Source organism: Salmo salar, unplaced genomic scaffold (assembly GCF_905237065.1).
Source record: "Salmo salar unplaced genomic scaffold, Ssal_v3.1, whole genome shotgun sequence".
In the NCBI taxonomy this organism is placed as follows: Eukaryota; Metazoa; Chordata; class Actinopteri; order Salmoniformes; family Salmonidae; genus Salmo; species Salmo salar.
Window position 1 is genome coordinate 53,600 of NW_025550439.1, and position 25,147 is coordinate 78,746.

General features: G+C 43.6%; 1 protein-coding gene across 2 annotated transcripts in view; it reads right to left on the reverse strand.

The window, feature by feature from the left end:
• Positions 1 to 25,147, reverse strand: part of LOC106569751 (ubiquitin carboxyl-terminal hydrolase 33) — a 56,716-nt gene that overhangs the window by 11,916 nt on the left and 19,653 nt on the right. For both annotated transcript variants that reach the window (XM_014141332.2, XM_014141333.2), the window contains exons 6-19: positions 24,623 to 24,731; positions 24,448 to 24,517; positions 22,195 to 22,308; positions 18,589 to 18,667; positions 11,972 to 12,446; positions 11,150 to 11,290; positions 10,625 to 10,737; positions 9,377 to 9,549; positions 5,102 to 5,206; positions 4,940 to 4,985; positions 4,657 to 4,837; positions 3,216 to 3,342; positions 520 to 689; positions 280 to 361 (exon numbers count right to left, since the gene is read on the reverse strand). In XM_014141332.2, the coding sequence (XP_013996807.1) occupies positions 280 to 361; positions 520 to 689; positions 3,216 to 3,342; positions 4,657 to 4,837; positions 4,940 to 4,985; positions 5,102 to 5,206; positions 9,377 to 9,549; positions 10,625 to 10,737; positions 11,150 to 11,290; positions 11,972 to 12,446; positions 18,589 to 18,667; positions 22,195 to 22,308; positions 24,448 to 24,517; positions 24,623 to 24,731 (1,985 nt within the window). The remainder of the gene's footprint in view (positions 1 to 279; positions 362 to 519; positions 690 to 3,215; positions 3,343 to 4,656; positions 4,838 to 4,939; positions 4,986 to 5,101; positions 5,207 to 9,376; positions 9,550 to 10,624; positions 10,738 to 11,149; positions 11,291 to 11,971; positions 12,447 to 18,588; positions 18,668 to 22,194; positions 22,309 to 24,447; positions 24,518 to 24,622; positions 24,732 to 25,147) is intronic.

Genomic DNA, 25,147 nt, shown 5'->3' on the forward strand with positions numbered 1-25,147 from the left:
TAAGACATTATCTCTTCATGAGAATATCTACCTGCTATAGAGGTTAGGACATTATCTCTTCATTAGAATATCTACCTGCTGTAGGAGGTTAGAGCATTATCTCTTCATTAGAATATCTACCTGCTTTAAGACATTATCTCATTAGAATATCTACCTGCTGTAGAGGTTAGAGCATTATCTCTTCATTAGAATATCTACCTGCTGTAGAGGTTAGGACATTATCTCTTCATTAGAATATCTACCTGCTTTAAGACATTATCTCTTCATTAGAATATCTACCTGCTGTAGAGGTGGTCCCACACGTTCTGAGGCAGCATCACTACCAGATCATCAATAAACGCTGCTTTGGCAGGCGGCACACCTGATAACACAACATTTAAAAACACTATAAACACGTCATTATGAGCTTCATTTAGTCAATAACACTTCCATTTCTCTCATCTTCTATTGATGAAATGACTCGGACTAGTACAAGCCATCGATCGATTGATTGATTGACAGATTGAACGATCTCCACACCTCCGTGTGAACAGAGAAAGTTGTCGTTGGAGATAGGCCCAGGCTCAGCGAAGGTCTTGAACTTGTTGAGCCACTGTCTGGAGACGTAGAACTGTAGCAGACTGGGCTCCGTCACGTTCAGTAGACCCGTCACCCTCCTCCTCTCCTTCTGCGCCTCCTCGTTGCTCTTCCTGGAACGGAACACAATCATTAACGCTAAGATTGGCACTAATCAGGGTCTGTATCACAGGATGGCAACTTCCTTTCTTACAGGAAACAATTATATTGAACAAAAATATAAACGTAACATGTAAAGTGTTGGTCTCATGTTTCATGAGCTGAAATAAAAGATCCCAGAAATGTTTCATACGCACAAAAAGCTTATTTCTCTCTAATTTTGTGCACAAATTAGTTTATATCCTCTGTTAGTGAGCATTTCTCTTTTACTAAGACAGGTGTGGCATATCAAACAGCATGATCATTACACAGGTGCACCTTGTGCTGGGGACAATAAAAGGCCACTAAAATGTGCAGTTTTGTCACGCAACACAATGCCACAGATGTGTCAAGTTGAGGGAGCGTGCAATTGGCATGTTGACTGCATAAATCTCCACCAAAGCTGTTGCCAGGGAGTTTAATGTTAATTTCTCTACCATAAGCCACCTCCTACGTCATTTTACATAATTTGGTAGTACGTCCAACTTCAGTGGGCAAATGCTCACCTTTGATGGCCACTGGCACGTTGGAGAAGTGTGCCCTTCACAGATGAAGCCCGGTTTCAACTGTACCAGGCAGACAGTGTGTGTAGCGTGGTGTGGGCGAACGGTTTACTGACGTTAATGTTGTGAACAGAGTGCCCCACGGTGGGGTTATGGTATGGGGCAGGAATAAGCTACAGACAAACACAATTGCATTTTATCGATGGCAATTAAAAAAATGCACAGAGAGACACCGTGACGAGATCCTGAGGCCCCATTGTCGTGTCATTCATCCACCGCCATCAAATCAAGCTTTATTTATACAGCATATTTCAGACATGGACTGCAACGCAATGTGCTTTACAAGAAAAAATAAATAAAACAAATAAAATCTGAAATATTTACTAGACAAACTGATAAAAAAAAACGAAAGAATTAATGAATTACTAAAAAACACCCTGAGGAAAAGTAAAGCTAAAAATATGTGTTTGAAGATCTATTTTAAATATGTCCACAGTTTCAGTCCCCCTCAGGTTCTCTGGCAGGCTGTTCCAGAGGCTGGGGGCATAATAACTAAAGGCTGCCTCTCCATGCCTCTTGGTCCCCCTCAGGTTCTCTGGCAGGCTATTCCAGAGGCTGGGGTCATAGTAACTAAAGGCTGGGGTCATAGTAACTAAAGGCTGGGGTCATAGTAACTAAAGGCTGGGGGCATAGTAACTAAAGGCTGGGGGCATAGTAACTAAAGGCTGGGGGCATAGTAACTAAAGGCTGGGGGCATAGTAACTAAAAGCTGGGGGCATAGTAACTAAAGGATCCTTTTCCATGCCTATTGGTCCCCCTCAGGTTCTCTGGCAGGCTATTCCAGAGGCTGGGGGCATAATAACTAAAGGCTGTCTCTCCATGCCACTTGGTCCTAGGCTTTGGGATAGTTAAAATGCCAGTGCCAGAGGACCTACCCACTAAATGACGTAAATCTACTGGGTACATAACTTAAAAACATGTCTGACATGTATTGAGGTGCACAGTCGTGGATTGATTTAAAAACCAACGGAAGAACCTTAAAATTAATTCTAAAACTGACAGGCAGCCAGTGCAGAGACCTTAAAACCGGTGTAATGTGTTCTCCGTCTGGTCTTGGTCAGTACCCTGCAGCATTCTGTATGTTTTGCAGTTGACCAATGGCTCTCTTGTGTAGACCAGACAGGAGAGCGTTACAGTAGTCAAGCCTGCTTGTAATAAAAGCATGGATGAGTCTCTCTGTATCAGCTCGAGAGAGAGAGAAACGGCCACACCTTGGCAAATGTTCCTCAGGTGGTTGAAAGCTATTTTGGTCACATTCCTAATGTGTGATTTAACATTTAGTTCAGAATCTAAAATATCACCTTTTCTAAGGTACCTGTGACCAACAGATGACTGTATTCCAAGTCATGTATAATTCATAGATTAGGGCTCGATTTCCTTATATTAACTGTAATTTAAGTAAAATCTTTTAAAATGTTGCAGTTATATTTTTGTTCAGTGTAAATTATAATCTGTAACACTGCCTCAAGGGAGGATTTAGTGTAAATTATAATCTGTAACACTGCCTCAAGGGAGGATTTAGTGTAAATTATAATATGTAACACTGCTTCAAGGGAGGATTTAGTGTAAATTATAATCTGTAACACTGCTTCAAAGGAGGATTTAGTGTAAATTATAATCTGTAACACTGCTTCAAGGGAGGGGTCAAATCTTGGCAGGTTAGAATGTTGTTGATGTCTGTAAACAGGAAGTCACCCCACAGGGCATCATTACGTCATAGATTCCCTCTTGGGTTGGTGGTTGTGCTGTGTTGCTTTGTGCACAGAGATCCTATTAAATTACTATGTAATTCTATGGTTTTGCTTATAAATGACAAATGTAATTCTATGGTTTTGCCTATAAATGACAAATGTAATTCTATGGTTTTGCCTATAAATGACAAATGTAATTATGGTTTTGCCTATAAATGACAATGTAATTCTATGTTTTTTATCTTACTTGTAGAACAGTACGTAGGCCTCAGCATTCTGGACGCAGGATTCTGACACCTCGGTGACGCTCTGGTCGTCAAACTCATACCAGAGGTTGTTCAGGTCATTCCTACAGTAGGCTATGTAGTGACCACCTGGGGAAGGAGAACAGGTCATTCCTACAGTAGGCTATGTAGTGACCACCTGGGGGAAGGAGAACAGGTCATTCCTACAGTAGGCTATGTAGTGACCACCTGGGGGAAGGAGAACAGGTCATTCCTACAGTAGGCTATGTAGTGACCACCTGGGGTTGAAGAGTTTAGTTCATTGAAGAGTAGGGAACGTACTACTACACATTAATGTTCCTGGAGTGTCCCAAAAATATCTCCTTTCATTCACTACTTCCCACAGAATCTTAAAGCATTTGGATTGGTGGAGGCATGAGCTTGTCACTAGTGGGTGTTTCCACCATATTTCTTATAACAATCATTTCCTTTCAAATCAGTGAAAGGAAAGTGAACAAGTGCACACTTAGGGAGGAAGGAGAGATAATTGGGAAGTAGCCAGAGAGTTGGTTGGGGAAGGTAAAAAGCAAATCAAATAAAAATGTGCTTTGCAACATTCTTTGTAAACAGGTAAATCACTAACAGTGATATGCTTACTTACAGACCCTTCCCAACAATGCAGAGAGTGATACATTTTTTAATTACCTTTTTACACATTACCCTATCTATCCTGCACATCTATCCTACACCATTACCCTATCTATCCTACACCATTACCCTATCTATCCTACACATCTATCCTACACCATTACCCTACACATCTATCCTACCCCATTACCCCATCTATCCTGCACCATTACCCCATCTATCCTGCCCATCTATCCTGCACCATTACCCCATCTATCCTGCCCATCTATCCTGCACCATTACCCTATCTATCCTGCACATCTATCCTACACATCTATCCTACCCCATTACCCCATCTATCCTGCCCCATTGCCCCATCTATCCTGCCCCATTTTCCCATTATCCCATCTATCCTGCCCCATTACCCCATCTATCCTACCCCATCTATCCTACCCCATTACCCCATCTATCCTACCCCATTACCCCATCTATCCTACCCCATCTATCCTACCCCATTACCCCATCTATCCTACCCCATTACCCCATCTATCCTACCCCATTACCCCATCTATCCTACCCCATTACCCCATCTATCCTACCCCATTACCCCATCTATCCTACCCCATTACCCCATCTATCCTACCCCATTACCCTATCCTACCCCATTACCCCATCTATCCTACCCCATTACCCCATCTATCCTACCCCATTACCCCATCTATCCTGCACATTATTATTCTACATCATTACCATATCTATCCTACATTCCTATCTGAAAGCTCTAGCATCCTCCCATCGTAGAGGGGGCTTGGCCAGTGGCCCGGATGGAACACTCACTGCTGGCGGTGCCATGGTGACAGATGACGGACAGCAGGTCGTAGGAGGTGGTGTGGGCGGAGCTATCCTTGGCCAGGAAGGGCTGCAGGTCCAGGCCCTCCAATGGGAAGGAGACGTGAGTCCCGATCTTAGTGGAGAACATCAGTTCGTGTCTAAACCGCTTCAGGTGGATGCACAGGATCTGGAGGAGATGACAAATCATTATATATTCAACTGTGCTGCCTGGTTTAGTAGTAGTTGTGACATAACTTGTTGGCTTTTTTTGACCCCGTGGAGCACTCACCTCTGGTACACTCTGAACTTTACAGAATTTCACTCCGTTCCGTAATCTAGGAGAATTTTTAAAAAAAGCACACACAGTCTTTATTCATGTAGAAGTTTCACTTCCGTCACCTAACATAATTTAAAATCTCCTTTTAAAAAGTCAGAGTTGTGAGGTACTCACTTCTTGCATTTCTCACAGCTGTACATGTTGTCTCCTTTCAGCTCGTCCCGGGCAAAGAAGGCAGCCAGACAGTCCTGTAGCGTCACAACAGGACCCCAGAACCAGCTGCAACACAAGGACATAAATCACAGTTTAACCATGAACAGAATAGACTTAACACAACTCACTGACAGAACTTACTAACAATGTGTTTTAAATCGGCTTTAACCAAGGAATATCGATCGGTATTCTTCTGGTCGAGTCACGTGCTCAGGTAAAACAGTTGACCCCTATGAGCTATGACCCCTATACGTCGACCCCCATACGTCGACCCCTATACTACACACTCTGGGCTCCAGTTTCGGCTGGCGTTAAGGCGGCGCTTAATGTCAAACGCTTTCGGCAAGTTCAACTTGTAAAAGCCAGCGCTCTGCTTTTCTTCATCCCTAGCGTCAGGGCTGGTAATTTACCTGTCTTCTATCAGCTCGCTAGCGCTGAAGACAGGAGGGGTGGACAGATTTTAGGTGTCATCAAAAATGTGTGTCAATTTCAAGGAACTCTACAGGTGGTATTTAAGACTCACAAAACGCTGGTCTTAGCGGTAAACGCAAATCGGTTATGGCACCAATTATTCAGTGGAGGCGCACAGTATTTTATTAAACATTTATTTAACTAGGCAAGTCAGTTAAGAACAAATTCTTATTTACAATGACGGCCAAACCCGGACGACGCTGGGTTAATTGTGCTCCGCCCTCACGGGAATCCAAATCACGGCCGGTTGTGATACAGCCTGGAATCGAACCAGGGTCTGTAGTGACGCCTCTAGCACCGAGATGCTGCGCCACTCGGGAGCCTAATCAGTAGTCTATAAACAATGTTTATTTCAAATATCACAAGCAGCAAAACAGTCAGACATTCCCCTTTTTTCTTTACATTGGACATTATTTCTGTCCTTACAGCTTTCTGTGAAAAGTGTGGACTTATTAGGCCTATGTGAGATGCCCACTGAATGAAAGGTGTCAGTGACTGTAGGAAGTCTGTTGAGGAATATCAAGTTATTACAATAGAGACTGCTTATTGTTTTTCCCTTTATCCTTGTACACTTTCATCTGTTGGACCCAACTGTCAAATAGCGGGGAATTCTGATCGCTGTCCTTGGTGCTGAACCCGTTTGTAGCCTGGACTACACAGTGGATGGAGGCTGCTGAGGGGAGAACGGCTCATCAAAATGTCTGGAACGGAGTTCGTGGAACGACATCAAACCAATGCGTTTGATGTATTTGATACCATTCCACTGATTCCGCTCCAGCCATTACCACGAGCCCGTCCTCCCTAATTAAAGTGCCACCAACCTCCTGTGCTAGTCTATTAGCTTGATCCATTTGTTTACCTTTCACATGGCAAAGTCACTAACAGGCCATATCAGGCGATGGTAGGCTAATCTTATTTGAATGTTTTGGGCAATGTCCTTGGCAATGTCAATTGTCCTTGGCTTGAACATGCAGTGCATTTTCTAAATGCGAATGTGTATAAACTAATATTTCCCAAAAACATTTTGTTGGCTACATGGTTGTTATAAGCGAGGCCTATTGTAAGGTTAGTGAATACCATTTAATAAACTATATTCAGTGAACAGGACGAACATCCATGCCTCTTGCCAAAGCCCTTAGGCCAACGTGTGGACACAGCCTTATCCTCGTGGAACGAGAGATGGGATTTATGATCCTGAGATGGGATTTATGTTCCTGACCCCATCCTATTTAGAAAAAATATAATTGTTGGTTTAAAATAATTTAATGATTTTTAAATCAAATGAAACATTAAAAAAAATAATATTAAAATGTATTAATACTGGTTCACCATCTATGGTGACAACGTACACGGCTGAATTTTATCTGCTATTTCTGGACAAGTGCAAATTGGATCAGTAATAATGATTAATTATGACATTTGCGAGCAGTAGAACAGTGAGTGGACATTCCCCTCTTTCTTTATGGATCTTTATCCAGCTCCTGGGAACAGGTTGGACGTGTGTAAAACCCTCCGTAGTCAAGAGTTGCCTCGTCTGTATTATACGCCCGGGGGAGCAATGATGGTGCCTGGAACGGTCTATTTAAAACAAACCATTTTATTTTTAGCAGTTATCCTGCTGAAAGGTGAATTCATCTCCCAGTGTCTGGTGGAATGAAAACTGAATCAGGTTTTCCTCTAGGATTGTGCCTGTGCTCAGCGCCACCCCATTTCTTATTTATCCTGAAAAACTCCCCAGTCATTAATAATTACAAGCATGCGCATACATTTTTTAAATCTTTATTAAACTAGGCAAGTCAGTTAAGGACAAATTCTTATTTTCTTATTTTCAATGACGGCCTAGGAACAGTGGGTTAACTGCCTTGTTCAGGGGCAGAACGACAGATTTTTACCTTGTCAGCTTCGGGGATTTGATCTTGCAACCTTTTTGGTTACTAGTCCAACGCTCTAACCACTAGGCTACCTGCTGGTTACTAGTCCATCGCTCTAACCACTAGGCTACCTGATGGTTACTATTCCAACGCTCTAACCACTAGGCTACCTGCTGGTTACTAGTCCAACGCTCTAACCACTAGGCTACCTGCTGGTTACTAGTCCATCGCTCTAACCACTAGGCTACCTGCTGGTTACTAGTCCATCGCTCTAACCACTAGGCTACCTGCTGGTTACTGGTCCAACGCTCTAACCACTAGGCTACCCTGCTGGTTACTAGTCCAACGCTCTAACCACTAGGCTACCTGCTGGTTACTAGTCCAACGCTCTAACCACTAGGCTACCTGCTGGTTACTAGTCCAACGCTCTAACCACTAGGCTACCTGCTGGTTACTAGTCCAACGCTCTAACCTCTAGGCTACCTGCTGGTTACTGGTCCAGCGCTCTAACCATTAGGCTACCTGCTGACCCTACACTAACCACTAGGCTACCTGCTGGTTATTAGTCCAACGCTCTAACCACTAGGCTACCCTGCAGCCCCTAATGATTCAGCAACCACTACGCTTGAGAGTCATATGCAGTAATGTGTTGTATTGGATATTGGAAACATAACACTTTCTATTCAAGACAAAAACTGAATATCTTTGCCACATTCTTTTGCAGTATTACTTTAGTACCTTGTTGCAAACAGGAAGCATGTTCTAGAATATTTTTATTCTGTACAGGCTTCCTTCTTTTCACACTGTCAATTAGTTCAGTATTGTGGAGTAACTACAATGTTGTTGATCCATCCTCAGTTTTATCCTATCACAGCCATTAAACTCTAACTGCGTCAAAGTTATCATTGGCTTCATGGTGAAATCACTGAGCTGTTTCCTTTCTCTCCGGCAACTGAGTTAGGAAGGACGCCTGTATCTTTGTAGTGACTGGGTGTATCGGATACACCATCCAAAGTGCAATTAATAACTTCACCATGCTCAAATGGATATTCAATGTCAGATTTTTTATTTATACCCATCGACCAATGGGTGCCCTTCTTTGAGGCATTGGAGAACCTCCCTGGTCTTTGTGGTTGAATCTGTGTTTGAAATTCACTGCTGGACTGAGGGACCTTACAGATAATTGTATGTGTGGGGTACAGAGATGAGGTAGTCGTTCAGAAATCATGTTAAACACTATTATTGCACACAGTGAGTCCATGCAACTTATTATGTGACTTGTTAAACACATTTTTACTCCTGAACTTATTTAGGCGCCACATAAAAGTAGTTGAATACTTATTGACTCAAGAAATGTCAGCTTTTCATTTGGTTTGATTTGTAAAAATGTCTGAAAACATCATTTCACTTTGACATGATGGTGTATTGTGTGTAGGCCAGTGACATTTTAATGACATCCATTTTAAATTCAGTCTGTAACTAAACAACATGTGGAGAAAGTCAAGAGGTGTGAATACTTTCTGAAGGCTCTGTAGTAATGTACTATTTAACTAATAACATAACAGATGTGTTTGCATTTATTAAGGATCCCGACTACTTCCTGTCAAGGCAGCAACTACTCTTCCTGGGGGGGTACCCATTAAAGGGTATACTAGTTAGGGTCGCCAGGCTGTCCGTACCCATTAAAGGGTATAATAGTTAGGGTCGCCAGGCTGTCCGTACCCATTAAAGGGTATACTAGTTAGGGTTGCCAGGCTGTCCGTACCCATAAGGGGGTATAATAGTTAGGGCCGCCAGGCTGTCCGTACCCATAAGGGGGTATACTAGTTAGGGCCGCCAGGCTGTCCGTACCCATAAGGGGGTATAAAAGTTATGGCCGCCAGGCTGTCCGTACCTCTTGATGTATTCCATGACGAAGGCGACCCATCCCTGAGCAGCGTAGACCTCTCCACAGGACCCAGCCTTGACCAGAGAGGTCTGATGGGAGGAGGAGTGGAGCTTAGCCAGGTCCTCCTTACCTGGGATGGGCAGGGACAAGTCCTGGAAGTTCTCGAGGGTCACTGACACCTGGAGAAGAATGAAGGGAAGTCAATTTATTAATTTAACCTTTTAAAATCAGGGAGTCACAGATGAAGCCTAAATAATCAAAATTACACATGAAATACTTATAAGAAATGCAAGCAGAACAAACCCCTGTCATAGAAAACACATTCATCAGTAATGTAATCAGGATGTAGAGATGAGGAATAGGAAGGCAAGTACAGTTGTTTTTTCACACGTTTAAATGGTAACAATAAAGGCCATAGAGAATGGTCCATCCTTTACAGGACAGGGGGACAGAGGGTCCATCCTTTACAGGACAGGGGGACAGAGGGTCCATCCTTTACAGGACAGGGGGACAGAGGGTCCATCCTTTACAGGACAGGGGGACAGAGGGTCCATCCTTTACAGGACAGGGGGACAGAGGGTCCATCCTTTACAGGACAGGGGGACAGAGGGTCCATCCTTTACAGGACAGGGGGACAGAGGGTCCATCCTTTACAGGACAGGGGGACAGAGGGTCCATCCTTTACAGGACAGGGGGACAGAGGGTCCATCCTTTACAGGACAGGGGGAGACAGATGGTCCATCCTTTACAGGACAGGGGGACAGAGGGTCCATCCTTTACAGGACAGGGGGACAGAGGGTCCATCCTTTACAGGACAGGGGGAGACAGATGGTCCATCCTTTACAGGACAGGGGGAGACAGAGGGTTAAGGTCTATTCCATGTTAATTATGCCCCATTGCCTGGCTGGCTGTGAGTTTCTTCTCACCAATGAGCCTGCAACGGAGTACCTCCTCGACCCTTCACCGAATGACAACACATTTGGGGCCGTCTAATTGGTCCAGAAACTGATGGGCTGGGGCCAGAGTCAGGACACACGTGGGTAATGCGGCGGTGTGAAAATGTGTAATTGGCTTTGATTGGTTAGAGACGATCCAATAGCTGGTGACTATGTTTTGTACAACGCCCCTCGACGCCACAGATTACTTGAATAATTGCAGCCTCAGACTAAAGTCTGTAGCGAAACGACAGAGCAGCGGGAGAACGTCGAGTCGTCAGGCTAGGTGCTCAACAAGACGGCTAGACAAACTACTCACCCTATCGCAGGTCAGACACTGCACTGAGCTGACAATGGTCCCATCAAACACGTCTGATATCACACTACGGTACTTCTTCTGACGCTTGCACTTCGGTGAGGAAAACGAGGTCACTGAAGAGGCAGAGCGAGAGGCAGAGCGAGAGGCAGAGCGAGAGGCAGAGCGAGAGAGAGAGAGTCAGGCTACACAGACAACAATATTTTTTCTTTACATTGTTTGCATTACCACGGCAGTGTCTTTCTGCCTACATTACCACGGCAGTGTCTTTCTGCCTACATTGCCACTGCAGTGTCTTTCTGCCTACATTGCCACTGCAGTGTCTTTCTGCCTACATTGCCACTGCAGTGTCTTTCTGCCTACATTGCCACTGCAGTGTCTTTCTGCCTACATTGCCACTGCAGTGTCTTTCTGCCTACATTGCCACTGCAGTGTCTTTCTGCCTACATTGCCACTGCAGTGTCTTTCTGCCTACATTACTACTGAATTGTCCCCAGAGAGATATTCTATGTGCTACATAGTAAATACTTTTCAGATGGCTGGAGGAGATTCCTGGCCAGACACAGTTGTTCTTGGGTGGACTGGAGGACATCTTGGTGAAGGAGTGTCCTTCCATGGGGACTGGAGTCTGGGGTCTGGTGCTGCTGGAGACTCCCTCGGGGAATGAGTCTGGAGCGAGGGAGAGAGGAAGAGACTAGGGATGTTAAAGGTTAAAAATCGGCTAGCCGCCGAAAATACATTTGACCGGTCAAGCTTATCGGACTATAGATACATTTGCATAGAAGACTAAATTGTCAAGTTGTCATCCTGGTCACAGTATCAACCCATCCTGGTCACAGTATCAGCCCATCCTGGTCACAGTATCATCCCATCCTGGTCACAGTATCAGCCCATCCTGGTCACAGTATCAGCCCATCCTGGTCACAGTATCAACCCATCCTGGTCACAGTATCAACCCATCCTGGTCATATCAACAACTAGGCTTAAGCTCAGCAGGCTAACACAATGTTGAGGTACACAGACAGGCTCAGCAGGATAACAAATGTAATTTGTTTTATTTTACCTTTATTTAACTAGGCAAGTCAGATAAAAACAAATTCTTATCTTCAATGACGGCCTAGGAACAGTGGGTTAACTGCCTTGTTCAGGGGCAGAAACAACAGATTTGTACCTTGTCAGCTCGGGGATTCAAACTTGCAACCTTTTGGTTACTAGCCCAACGCTCTAACCACTAGGCTATCCTTCCGCCCCGACAATATTGAGGCAAGCAAGACTGATATGATGGTTTGAACCTACTTGATTCATCCATCCATCCAGTCGTTCATAATTAAATAATCAAGGTTTACCTACCAGCCATGTTTCCCTGTATCTGGACCTTGACGGCCCCCTGGCTGCTGATGATGGGCACGGCCTCGGAAGTGTTCTCCACGTCTTTATATAGGTCTCCCCCTGACGACCCTGACCCCCGATAGAGGTTGTTGATCAGGTTCTTCTCCTTCTGCCACTCCCTATTGGTTTGTCCCAAGGAGTTGGAGGAGTCAGGTCCATCAGAGATCAGCATCTCTGCCTCGTTAGACTCCTCGCCCGACGGCGCTGCCGACCGACCATCCCCGCTCCCGCTTTTGATGTCCGCCCGCTCGCTGCTGCTGCCGCAAGACTCGCACGACTGAAAGTCTCCGTCTGATTGGCTGCGGCTGTCGTCGTCGGGGCAGTCGTCCATGGCGATGGCGTGCGAGTGTTGGTCGTTGTCGAGGGGCTCGGCCAGCGGCTCCTTGAGCTCCTCGTGCAGCTGGTCCATCAGACAGCGCAGGAACTCCTGAGAGTCCTAATGGAAACATTATAGTATAGTTACAATATGGTTCTAGTCCTAATGGAAACAGATATTATAGTATAGTTCTAATATGGTTCTAGTCCTAATGGAAACATTATAGTATAGTTCTAATATGGTTCTAGTCCTATTGGAAACATTATAGTATAGTTCTAATCCTAATGGAAACAGATATTATAGTATAGTTACAATATGGTTCTAGTCCTACTGGAAACATTATTATAGTATAGTTACAATATGGTTCTAGTCCTAATGGAAACATTATTATAGTATAGTTCTAATATGGTTCTAGTCCTAATGGAAACATTATTATAGTATAGTTCTAATCCTAATGGAAACATATATTATTATAGTATAGTTACAATATGGTTCTAGTCCTATTGGAAACATTAAAGTATAGTTCTAATATGGTTCTAGTCCTAATGGAAACATTATTATAGTATAGTTCTAATATGGTTCTAGTCCTAATGGAAACATTATACTATAGTTCGTATATGGTTCTAGTCCTAATGGAAACATTATTATAGTATAGTTCTAATCCTAATGGAAACATATATTATTATAGTATAGTTACAATATGGTTCTAGTCCTATTGGAAACATTCAAGTATAGTTCTAATATGGTTCTAGTCCTATTGGAAACATTATTATAGTATAGTTCTAAGATGGTTCTAGTCCTATTGGAAACATTATTATAGTATAGTTCTAAGATGGTTCTAGTCCTATTGGAAACATTATTATAGTATAGTTCTAATATGGTTCTAGTCCTATTGGAAACATTATTATAGTATAGTTCTAATATGGTTCTAGTCCTATTGGAAACATTATTATAGTATAGTTCTAATATGGTTCTAGTCCTATTGGAAACATTATAGTATAGTTTTAATATGGTTCTAGTCCTATTGGAAACATTATAGTATAGTTCTAATATGGTTCTAGTCCTATTGGAAACATAGTATAGTTCTAATATGGTTCTAGTCCTATTGGAAACATTATAGTATAGCTCTGATATGGTTCTAGTCCTAATGGAAACATATTATAGACGTCCACAATGTAAAAGTGGAAGTATGTTTTTATTTCATTTTTTCAAATGGATGAAAACTTAGTTTATTTATTTATTATTATTTTTATTTTTTTTAAATCGGACATTTCTTGAGTCAATAAGTATTCAACCCCTTTGTTATGTGGAGCCTAAATAAGTTCAGGAGTAAAAATGTGTTTAACAAGTCACATAATAAGTTGCATGGACTCACTCTGTGTTCAATAATGGTGTTTAACATGATGGTTGAATGACTACCTCATCGCTGTACCCCACACAATCAATTATCTGTAAGGTCCCTCAGTCGGGCAGTGAATTTCAAACACAGATTCAACCACAAAGACCAGGGAGGTTCTCCAATACCTCAAAGAAGGGCACCCATTGGTTGATGGGTTAAAATTTAAAAAAGCAGACATTGAATATCCCTTTGAGCATGGTGAAGTTATTAATTACACGTTTGATGGTGTATCAATACACCCAGTCACTACAAAGAGACATGTGTCCTTGCTAATGAAACTACACCAAAACATGCATCCTGTTTGCAACAAGGCACTAATGTAATACTGGAGGGAAAAAGAAAGAAAAAAAAGAATATGTTTGGGGCAAACCCAATACAACACATTACTGTGTGCCACTCTCCATATTTTCAATCATAGTGGTGGCTGCATCATGTTATGGGTATGCTTTGTAATCGTTAAGGACTGGAGAGTTTTTCAGGATAAAAAGAAAAAGGAGCTAAGCACAAGCAAAATCCTAGAGGAAAGCCTGGTTCAGTCTGCTTTCCACCAGACACGGCGAGATGAATTCACCTTTCAGCAGGACAATAACCTACAACACAATGACAAATCAACATTGGAATTGCTTACCAAGGCGGCAGTGAATGTTCCTGTGTGGCCTAGTTACAGTTTTGATTTAAATCTACTTGAAAATGGTTTTCTAGGAACCATCATGACAGAGCTTGAAGAAAGTTGAAAATAATAAAACGGGAGACTGTGGCAGATGAATCAGAATTAGTTGGGTAACATAGATGTTTTAAGATGTTTTATTAGCGTAATATGCTTATGTGAGATACTTGTCATTAGAAAGTATATCTTTGGACTCTTGTGTCTTTCAGTTGTACTTCTTCCCTCAGCTGGGGCTCAGTCACCTGGGGCCCAGAGAGGGGAGAGGTCAGACTTGTCTTTTACATGTCTCTGGTGCTATGCAGAATATCAGAAAGGGAAGAGGACAGAATGGAACATTGTCTTCATATGTGAATGTGTCTTTACCTATTCTTAAACCATGTGAAGGGATGGTGTGATTAATGGGGAACCAATTATTTGCCTCCACAATGTCTGTGCGCAAGTCACTCCGGTTGTGAGCTTGTCCAGGAGTGGGATCAAGAGGGGGTTTACTTGAGATGGGAATATCTAGAGTTGACAATTCATATATGCCATTGGATGAGTTGGTGTTTTTGTACTATGAAGTACCAGGAACGAGATTAGAACCTCGTCATTAGGGACCAAACTGAACGATAATTAATAGCGAATGTTATCTGGCTAAGGGATACTCCTTTCTCAAATATAAAGTCCCTTTGTGAACTGTTCCTAAGATCTGTGGTTCGTCATGTACGTTGAGAGGGGTGTATCTTGGCTATAAAAGATCTTTGTACTTTTGTGTTGTCACTTTCAATGGTTCATTAGAGATAGCGCATCATTGAAAGTCAAGTGCTTTTGCAAAGCTCTTATTATTAAAGATGTAGTTTTAGTATAACTGTGACTGGTGTGTGAAGTTGATCTCTCTCCTCATTCTGTAATGCAGAAATTAGCTACCACAAGACTTACCCAGAATGACTCACAGCTGGAATCATCTTCCAAAGGTGATTCTAACATGTATTGACTCGGGGGTATGAGAATTTCTGTAATTTAGACATTTCTGTATTTAAAAAAAATAAATAATAATTGCTAAAAACATGTTTTCACTTAGTCATTATGGGGTATTGTGTGTAGATGGTGAGAAAAAAAAACGATTTACTCCATTTCGATTTCAGGACGTAACAACAAAATGTGGAAAATTCAAGCAACATGAATATTTTCTGAAGGCACTGCATCTTATAGATATAATATGGTTATATTCCTCGCTGATTCATCAGACAGCGCAAGAACCTCAGAGTCCAAATGTAAACATCTACACTGAACAAAAATACAAATGTAACATGTAAAGTGTTGGTCTCATGTTTCATGAGCTGAAATAAAATATCCCAGAAATGTTCCATACAGACAAAAAAAACGTATTTCCCTCAAATGTTGTACAAAAATAAATTTACATTCCTCCTTTGCCAAGATAATCCATCCACCTGACATGTCAAGAAGCTGATTAAACATGATCATTACACAGGTGCACCTTGTGCTGGGGACAATAAAAGGCCTCTAAAATGTGCAGTTTTGTCACAACGCAACACAATGCCACAGATGCCTCAAGTTGAGGGAGTGTGCAATTGGCATATTTACTGCAGGAATGTCCACCAGTGCTGTTGCCAGAGTATTTAACCTGTTAGGGCTAGGGGGCTGTATTTACACGGCCGGATAAAAAACGCATCCGATTTAATCTGGTTATTACTACTGCCCAGAAACTAGAATATGCATATAATTATTGGCTTTGGATAGAAAACACCCTAAAGTTTCTAAAACTGTTTGAATGGTGTCTGTGAGTATAACAGAACTCATATGGCAGGCAAAAACCTGAGAAGATTCTGTACAGGAAGTGCCCTCTCTGACCATTCCTTGGGCTTCTTGACTCTTTTTATTGAAAACTTAGGATCTTTGCTGTAACGTGACACTTCCTACGGCTCCCATAGGCTCTCAGAACCCGGGAAAAAGCTGAATGATGTCGAGGCAGCCCCTGGCTGAAAAACATTAGCGCCTTTGGTAAAGTGGTCTATCAGAGGACAATGAGACTGAGGCGCATGTACGAGGCGACCCCATGTTTTTATTTTCTCTCTCTTTGTACTAAAACACAGATTCCCGGTCGGAATATTATCGCTTTTTACAAGAAAAATTGCATAAAAATAGATTTTAAACAGCGGTTGACATGCTTGAAGTACGGTAATGGAATATTTAGAATTTTTTGGTCACGAAACGCCTCGGGCGTGTCACCCTTCTTTACACTTCGGATAGTGTCTTGAACGCACTAACAAAACAGAGGATATTTGAACATAACTATGGATTATTTTGAACCAAACCAACATTTGTTATTGAAGTAGAAGTCCTGGCAGTGCATTCTGACGAAGAACAGCAAAGGTAATAACATTTTTCTTATAGTAAATCTGACTTTGGCGAGGGCTAAACTTGGTGGGTGTCTAAATAGCTAACCCTGTGATGCCTGGGCTATCTACTGAGAATATTGCAAAATGTGCTTTCACCGAAAAGCTATTTTAAAATCGGACATAGCGAGTGCATAGAGGAGTTCTGTATCTATAATTCTTAAAATAATTATGTTTTTTGTGAACGTTTATCGTGAGTAATTTAGTAAATTCACCGGAAGTTTGCGGGGGTATGCTAGTTCTGAACGTCACATGCTAATGTAAAAAGCTGGTTTTTGATATAAATATGAACTTGATTGAACAAAACATGCATGTATTGTATAACATAATGTCCTAGGCGTGTCATCTGATGAAGATCATCAAAGGTTAGTGCTGCATTTAGCTGTGGTTTGGGTTTATGTGACATTATATGCTAGCTTGAAAAATGGGTGTCTGATTATTTCTGTCTGGGTACTCTGCTGACATAATCTAATGTTTTGCTTTCGTTGTAAAGCCTTTTTGAAATCGGACAGTGTGGTTAGATTAACGAGAGTCTTGTCTTTAAAATGGTGTAAAATGGTCATATGTTTGAGAAATTGAAGTAATAGCATTTCTAAGGTATATGAATAACGCGCCACGGGATTCCACTGGCTGTTACGTAGGTGGGACGATTTCGTCCCACCTTCCCTAGAGAGGTTAATGTTCATTTCTCTACCATAAGCCACCTCCAACACTGTTTTAGAGAATTTGGCAGTACGCCCAACCAGCTTCACAACCGCAGACCACTTGTGTGACGTCGTGTGGGCGAGCGGTTTGCGGATGTCAATGTTGTGAACAGAGTGCCCCATGGTGGCGGTGGGGTAATGGTATGGACAGACATAAGCTACGGACAACGAACAATTGCATTTTATTTGATGGCACTTTGAATGCACAGAGATACCGTGATGAGATCCTGAGGCCCATCGTCGTGCCATTCATCCGCCGCCATCACCTCATGTTTCAGCATGATAATGCACGGCCCTGTGTCACAAGGATCTGTACACAATTACTGGAAGCTGAAAATGTCCCAGTTCTTCCATGACCTGCATACTCACCAGACATGTCACCCATTGAGAACGTTTTGGGATTCTCTGGATCGACGTGTACGACAGCGTGTTCCAGTTCCCGGCAATATGCAGCAACTATGGCACAGCCATTGAAGAGGAGTAGGACAACATTCCACAGGCCACAATCAACAGCCTGATCAACTCTATGTCTAGGAGATGCGTCGTGCTGCGTGAGGCAAGCTGCTAACGTTAGCTATCAAGCTAACGAAGTTAATCCCAGATGAGTTCTCCCTCTCCAATGGAGTCCTCTTTGTCTGGAGAAGTAAATGAATGGTTCCAGTGCTGTAGGAGCTGTATCTACTACGCTTTGTTTGGGAGTACTAACAGCCCTAGAGAAGACACCTGCCCGTTGGGAGTACTAACAGCCCTGGAGAAGACACCTGCCCGTTGGGAGTACTAACAGCCCTGGAGAAGACACCTGCCCGTTGGGAGTACTAACAGCCCTGGAGAAGACACCTGCCCGTTGGGAGTACTAACAGCCCTGGAGAAGACACCTGCCCGTTGGGAGTACTAACAGCCCTGGAGAAGACACCTGCCCGTTGGGAGTACTAACAGCCCTGGAGAAGACACCTGCCCGTTGGGAGTACTAACAGCCCTGGAGAAGACACCTGCCCGTTGGGAGTATTAACATCCCTGGAGAAGACACCTGCCCGTTGGGAGTACTAGATATCCTGAATATCGACCATATTACCAGACTGAATGAGAACACACCTACCTGTTGGGAGTATCCTCTGAACATGGGGTTAACAGCCTTGATCCCCTGGAACAGATTGGTAGGGATCACATAGGATGGCCTAAAGAGACAGAACAATGTTAGGACGGCCTAAAGAGACCAGAACAAGGTTAGGACGGCCTACAGAGACCACAGAACAAGGTTAGGACGGCCTACAACTCCACAGAACAGGGTTAGGAATAGAGGTCGACCGATTATGATTTTTTTCAACGCCAATACCGATTATTGGGGGACCAAAAAAGCCTCGGCTGATTAATCGGACAATTTTTTTTTTTTTGTAATAGTGACAATTACAACAATACTGGTTAACACTTATTTTAAATTAATATAATACAACAATAAAATCAATTTAGCCTCAAATAAATAATGAAACATGTTCAATTTGGTTTAAATAATGCAAAAACAAAGTGTTGGAGAAGAAAGTAAAAGTGGAATATGTGCCATGTAAAAAAGCTAATGTTTAAGTTCTTTGCTCAGAACATGAGAACATATGAAAGCTGGTGGTTCCTTTTAACATGAGTCTTCAATATTCCCAGGTAAGAAGTTTTAGGTTGTAGTTATTATAGGAATTATAGGACTATTTCTCTCTATACCATTTGTATTTCATATACCTTTGACTACTGGATGTTCTTATAGGCACTTTAGTATTGCCAGTGTAACAGTATAGCTTCCGTCCCTCTCCTCGCCCCTACCTGGGCTCGAACCAGGAACACATCGACAACAGCCACCCTCGAAGCATCGTTACCCATCGCTCCACAAAAGCCGCGGCCCTTGCAGAGCAAGGGGAACAACTACTCCAAGTCTCAGAGCGAGTGACGTCACCGATTGAAACGCTATTAGCGCGCACCCCGCTAACTAGCTAGCCATTTCACATTGGTTACACCAGCCTAATCTCGGGAGTTGATGGGCTTGAAGTCATAAACAGCTCAATGCTTGAAGCATTGCGAAGAGCTGCTGGCAAACGCAGGAAAGTGCTGTTTGAATGAATGCTTACGAGCCTGCTGCTGCCTACCACCGCTCAGTCAGACTTCTCTATCAAATATCAAATCATAGACTTAATTATAACATAATAACACACAGAAATACAAGCCTTTGGTCATTAATATGGTCGAATCCGGAAACTATCATTTCGAGAACAAAACGTTTAGTCTTTCAGTGAAATACGGAACCGTTCCGTATTTTATCTAACGGGTGGCATCCCTAAGTCTAAATATTCCTGTTACAACCTTCAATGTTATGTCATAATTATGTAAAATTCTGGCAAATTAATTATGGTGTTTGTTAGGAATAAATGGTCTTCACACAGTTCGCAACGAGCCAGGCAGCCCAAACTGCTGCATATACCCTGACTGTTTGCACGGAACGCAAGAGAAGTGACACAATTTCCCTAATTATAAGAAATTCATGTTAGCAGGCAATATTAACTAAATATGCAGGTTTAAAAATATATACTTCTGTATTGATTTTAAAGAAAGGCATTGATGTTTATGGTTAGGTGCAACGACAGTGCTAAATCATCACCCGTTTGTCGAAGTAGGCTGTGATTCGATGGTAAATTAACAGGCACCGCATCGATTATATGCAACGCAGGACACGCTAGATAAACTAGTAATATCATCAACCATGTGTAGTTAACTAGTGATTATGTTAAGATTCACTGTTTTTTATAAGATGAGTTCAATGCTAGCTAGCAACTTACCTTGGCTTCTTGCTGCCCTCGCGTAACAGGTAGTCAGCCTGCCATGCAGGCTCCTCGTGGAGTGCAATGTAAGGCAGGTGGTTAGAGTGTTGGACTAACAAGGTATAAATCTGTCGTTCTGCCCCTGAACAAGGCAGTTAACCCACCGTTCCTAGGCTGTCGTTGAAAATAAGAACGTGTTCTTAACTGACCTGCCTAGTTAAATAAAGGTGTAAAAAGAAAACATTTTAGAAAATCGGTGTCCAAAAATATACCAATTTCCAACTGTTATGAAAACTTGAAATTGGCCCTAATTAATTGGCCATTCCGATTAATCGGTCGACCTCTAGTTAGGACGGCCTACAGAGACCACAGAACAGGGTTAGTCCGGCCTACAGAGACCACAGAACAAGGTTAGTCCGGCCTACAGAGACCACAGATAAGGTTAGTCCGGCCTACAGAGACCACAGAACAAGGTTAGTCCGGCCTACAGAGACCACAGAACAAGGTTAGTCCGGCCTACAGAGACCACAGAACAAGGTTAGTCCGGCCTACAGAGACCACAGAACAAGGTTAGGACGGCCTACAGAGACCACAGAACAAGGTTAGGACGGCCTACAGAGACCACAGACCAAGGTTAGGACGGCCTACAGAGACCACAGACCAAGGTTAGTACGGCCTACAGAGACCAAGGTTAGGACGGCCTACAGAAACCACAGAACAAGGTTAGTACGGCCTACAGAGACACAGAACAAGGTTAGTACGGCCTACAGAGACCACAGAACACGGTTAGTCCGTCCTACAGAGACCACAGAACAAGGTTAGTCCGGCCTACAGAGACCACAGAAGACAGAACAAGGTTAGTCCGGCCTACAGAGACCACAGAACAAGGTTAGTCCGGCCTACAGAGACCACAGACCAAGGTTAGTACGGCCTACAGAGACCAAGGTTAGGACGGCCTACAGAGACCACAGAACAAGGTTAGTACGGCCTACAGAGACACAGAACAAGGTTAGTCCGGCCTACAGAGACCACAGAACAAGGTTAGTCCGGCCTACAGAGACCACAGAACAAGGTTAGTCCGGCCTACAGAGACCACAGAACAAGGTTAGTCCGGCCTACAGAGACCACAGACCAAGGTTAGTACGGCCTACAGAGACCACAGAACAAGGTTAGTCCGGCCTACAGAGACCACAGAACAAGGTTAGTCCGGCCTACAGAGACCACAGAACAAGGTTAGTCCGGCCTACAGAGACCACAGAACAAGGTTAGTCCGGCCTACAGAGACCACAGAACAAGGTTAGTCCGGCCTACAGAGACCACAGAACAAGGTTAGGCCGGCCTACAGAGACCACAGAACAAGGTTAGGACGGCCTACAGAGACCACAGAACAAGGTTAGTACGGCCTACAGAGACCACAGAACAAGGTTAGTACGGCCTACAGAGACCACAGAACAAGGTTAGTCCGGCCTACAGAGACCACAGAACAAGGTTAGGACGGCCTACAGAGACCACAGAACAAGGTTAGTACGGCCTACAGAGACCACAGAACAAGGTTAGTACGGCCTACAGAGACCAAGGTTAGGACGGCCTACAGAGACCACAGACCAAGGTTAGGACGGCCTACAGAGACCACAGAACAAGGTTAGTACGGCCTACAGAGACCACAGAACAAGGTTAGTACGGCCTACAGAGACCACAGAACAAGGTTAGTACGGCTTACAGAGACCACAGCACAAGGTTAGGACGGCCTACAGAGACCACTATAGGCTAACCCGCTCATTGATGAGGCCTGCAGAATCTGTGAAATGAACCCAAACATACTCTTCTAAACTGTCTGAATGGACGGATGGACAGCACCCAGGTGACGAGGACTGACTCAGAGGACAGCGTGAGGATAAGCAGTGTACCTGTTCTTGTGCCAGAGGTCTGCCACCAGTTTCTGGTAGCTCTTACTCAGAGCAGGCTTCTTGTCTGTCCTCACCAGACCTCCACACTCCACAAAGAATTGGGTCAGCGGAGGACTAGAGAGAGAGAGAGAGACGAACTGGGTTAGAGGAAGTCTGTAGAAAGGAGAGAGGTCATACATCTTAATACACGCACAGAAACAAACAACGTACTGCACAGGGGGAGACAGAGAGGTCAATAAACACACCTGACCGCATAGGGGGAGACAGAGAGGTCAATAAACACACCTGACCGCATAGGGGGAGACAGAGAGGTCAATAAACACACCTGACCGCATAGGGGAGACAGAGAGGTCAATAAACACACCTGACCGCATAGGGGAGACAGAGAGGTCAATAAACACACCTGACCGCATAGGGGAGACAGAGAGGTCAATAAACACACCTGACCGCATAGGAGACAGGAACCTGACCGCTAGGGGAGACAGAGAGGTCAATAAACACACCTGACCGCATAGGGGGAGACAGAGAGGTCAATAAACACACCTAGCGTAGCCTAGTGGTTAGAGCGTTGGACTAGTAACTGAAAGGTTGCTAGATCGAATCCCCGAGCTGACAAGGTACAAATCTGTTCTGCCCCTGAACAAGGCAGTTAACCCACTGTTCCTAGGCCGTCATTGAAAATAAGAATTTGTTCTTAACTGACTCGGCTAGTTAAAGGTAAAATAAAATAAAATACAATTTACACAGGTAGACTCCATTCAAGCTCCAATCAATGGAAACAGGATGCACCTGAGCTCAATTTCAAGTCTCATTTGCAAAGGTTCTGAATACTTATGTAAATCAGTTCATTTTTAATACATTTGCAAAAAATATATATTTTTGCTTTGTCATTATGGGGTATTGCATGTAGATTGATGAGGGAAAAATGTATTCAATCCATTTTAGAATTAGGCTATAACATAACAAAATCAAAGGGGGTCTGAATACTTTCTGAATGCACCGTCTATGTGGTTGACAGCGGGCGACCGAGGGGGAAAAAAAAACAGCCGGCGACCGAGGGGGGGAAAAAAAACAGCCGGCGACCGAGGGGGGAGGGAAAAACAGCCGGCGACCGAGGGGGGGGAAAAACAGCCGGCGACCGAGGGGGGGAAAAACAGCCGGCGACCGAGGGGGGAAAACAGCCGGCGACCGAGGGGGGGAAAACAGCCGGCGACCGAGGGGGGGGAAAACAGCCGGCGACCGAGGGGGAAAAACAGCCGGCGACCGAGGGGGGGAAAAACAGCCGGCGACCGAGGGGGGAAAAACAGCCGGCGACCGAGGGGGGAAAACAGCCGGGACCGAGGGGGGAAAAACAGCGGGCGACCGAAGATGGCATGGAGAAGGAGGATTACGCTCACACTGAAATATCAATTTAGTATGAAATTATAAATCAAACAAATGTTGAATGCCAAACTTCATTTGTCGGTTGTTTTTTTATTATGACAAAATTATGCAGTTGCATAAATTATAAAGATAATCTTGATTGTGTTTCTTAAACTATTGTATAATTAATTAATAAATTTAATTAATTAATTAATATGAGGTAATCCAATCTAGCCTAACCGAGCTACGATGAGCGGGCTCATCGAAAGGCTTCCGGTAGGCAGACACTGCTTCTCCAATAGAAATCCCCCCGTCACACTAGTAGGCGATGTCATGGCAACGTTGGTAGAAACACATCGTCGGGTCAAACGGTTGTCTCGCATCGAACTGCGCATGTGCAGGCAATCAAATGAAATGCACTCCTTCGATATGAAGCAGTTTTTGACTAAAATAAAAAAGGTGTCTGTCACATTCACGAGGTTGGAGTAATAAATGTTAAACTGCTTAAGACATCGGCTTGAATCTAGGTTGTACCTTTATACTTTGAGAAAATGAACAACTAAAAGGAAGATTTTTTTTCACATCTCTCATTGACTTCACAAACCCCCGGCATAGTCCGTTTCGCTAAGCGTCCCCGATGTCGCGCCTCTAGGTTTAGAAAAACTCTCTGGTTGAGTTGACTATTGTCAGGCAGGACGAAAAACGACTACATTGACCATGATCCTTTGCTAGTTACAGCCACTGCCGACCATGATCCTTAGCAATTTTTTTTGGTGCCATTCAGCAATATGGCACACTTCAAATTCAAAATACTTCCGACTTCTTGCGCCAAAATCGGGAGTTTTCCATAGGAACACCTGGATGACTTCAGAGCTGTCTTACGGGCCTCACCAGTTGGACAGGGCCTGCAGGGCTGCATTCATATAGCAGGTGTTCCCTATGTTCTTCAGTCCCGTCAGACCTACAGAGGAGACGGACACAAAGAGTTTGATCTCGCTACAGAACAGCAGAGAGAGAGCATGGCTGATGCTAGCTTGAGCATTGGTCCAGTCAGATGAAGGCGTACCTCGGGCGCGTAGCTCGTCCTCTTCCTCCGTCTCCATGCCCAGGTCTTCACAGCCATTAGTAGGGGGCAGTCTCAGAGAAGTGGGACTGCCCTGCGCCCTGGTACACTCCTGGAACAGAAGACAACCACATCAGAACCATCCACGTCTAGAACCATCCTCGTCCAGAACCATACGAGAACCATCCTCGTCTAGAACCATCCTCGTCTAGAACCATCTGAGAACCATCCTCGTCGAGAACCATATGAGAACCATCCTCGTCGAGAACCATCCTCATCTAGAACCATATCAGAACCATCCTTATCTAGAAGCATCCTCGTCTAGAACCATATCAGAACCATCCTTATCTAGGCAACATTAAAAGTAACATGAGGAATTGACAACAGCAGAATGTCTCAACGCTTTGACAGCATTCCATAGTGAAAGAAAACATTGCATAACTGAATAATGATTTACTTTTCAACGTGGTCTCAAAATATGTATATCTATAGAGTGAATTGTACAATTTTCAAGTTCTGGCATGATTT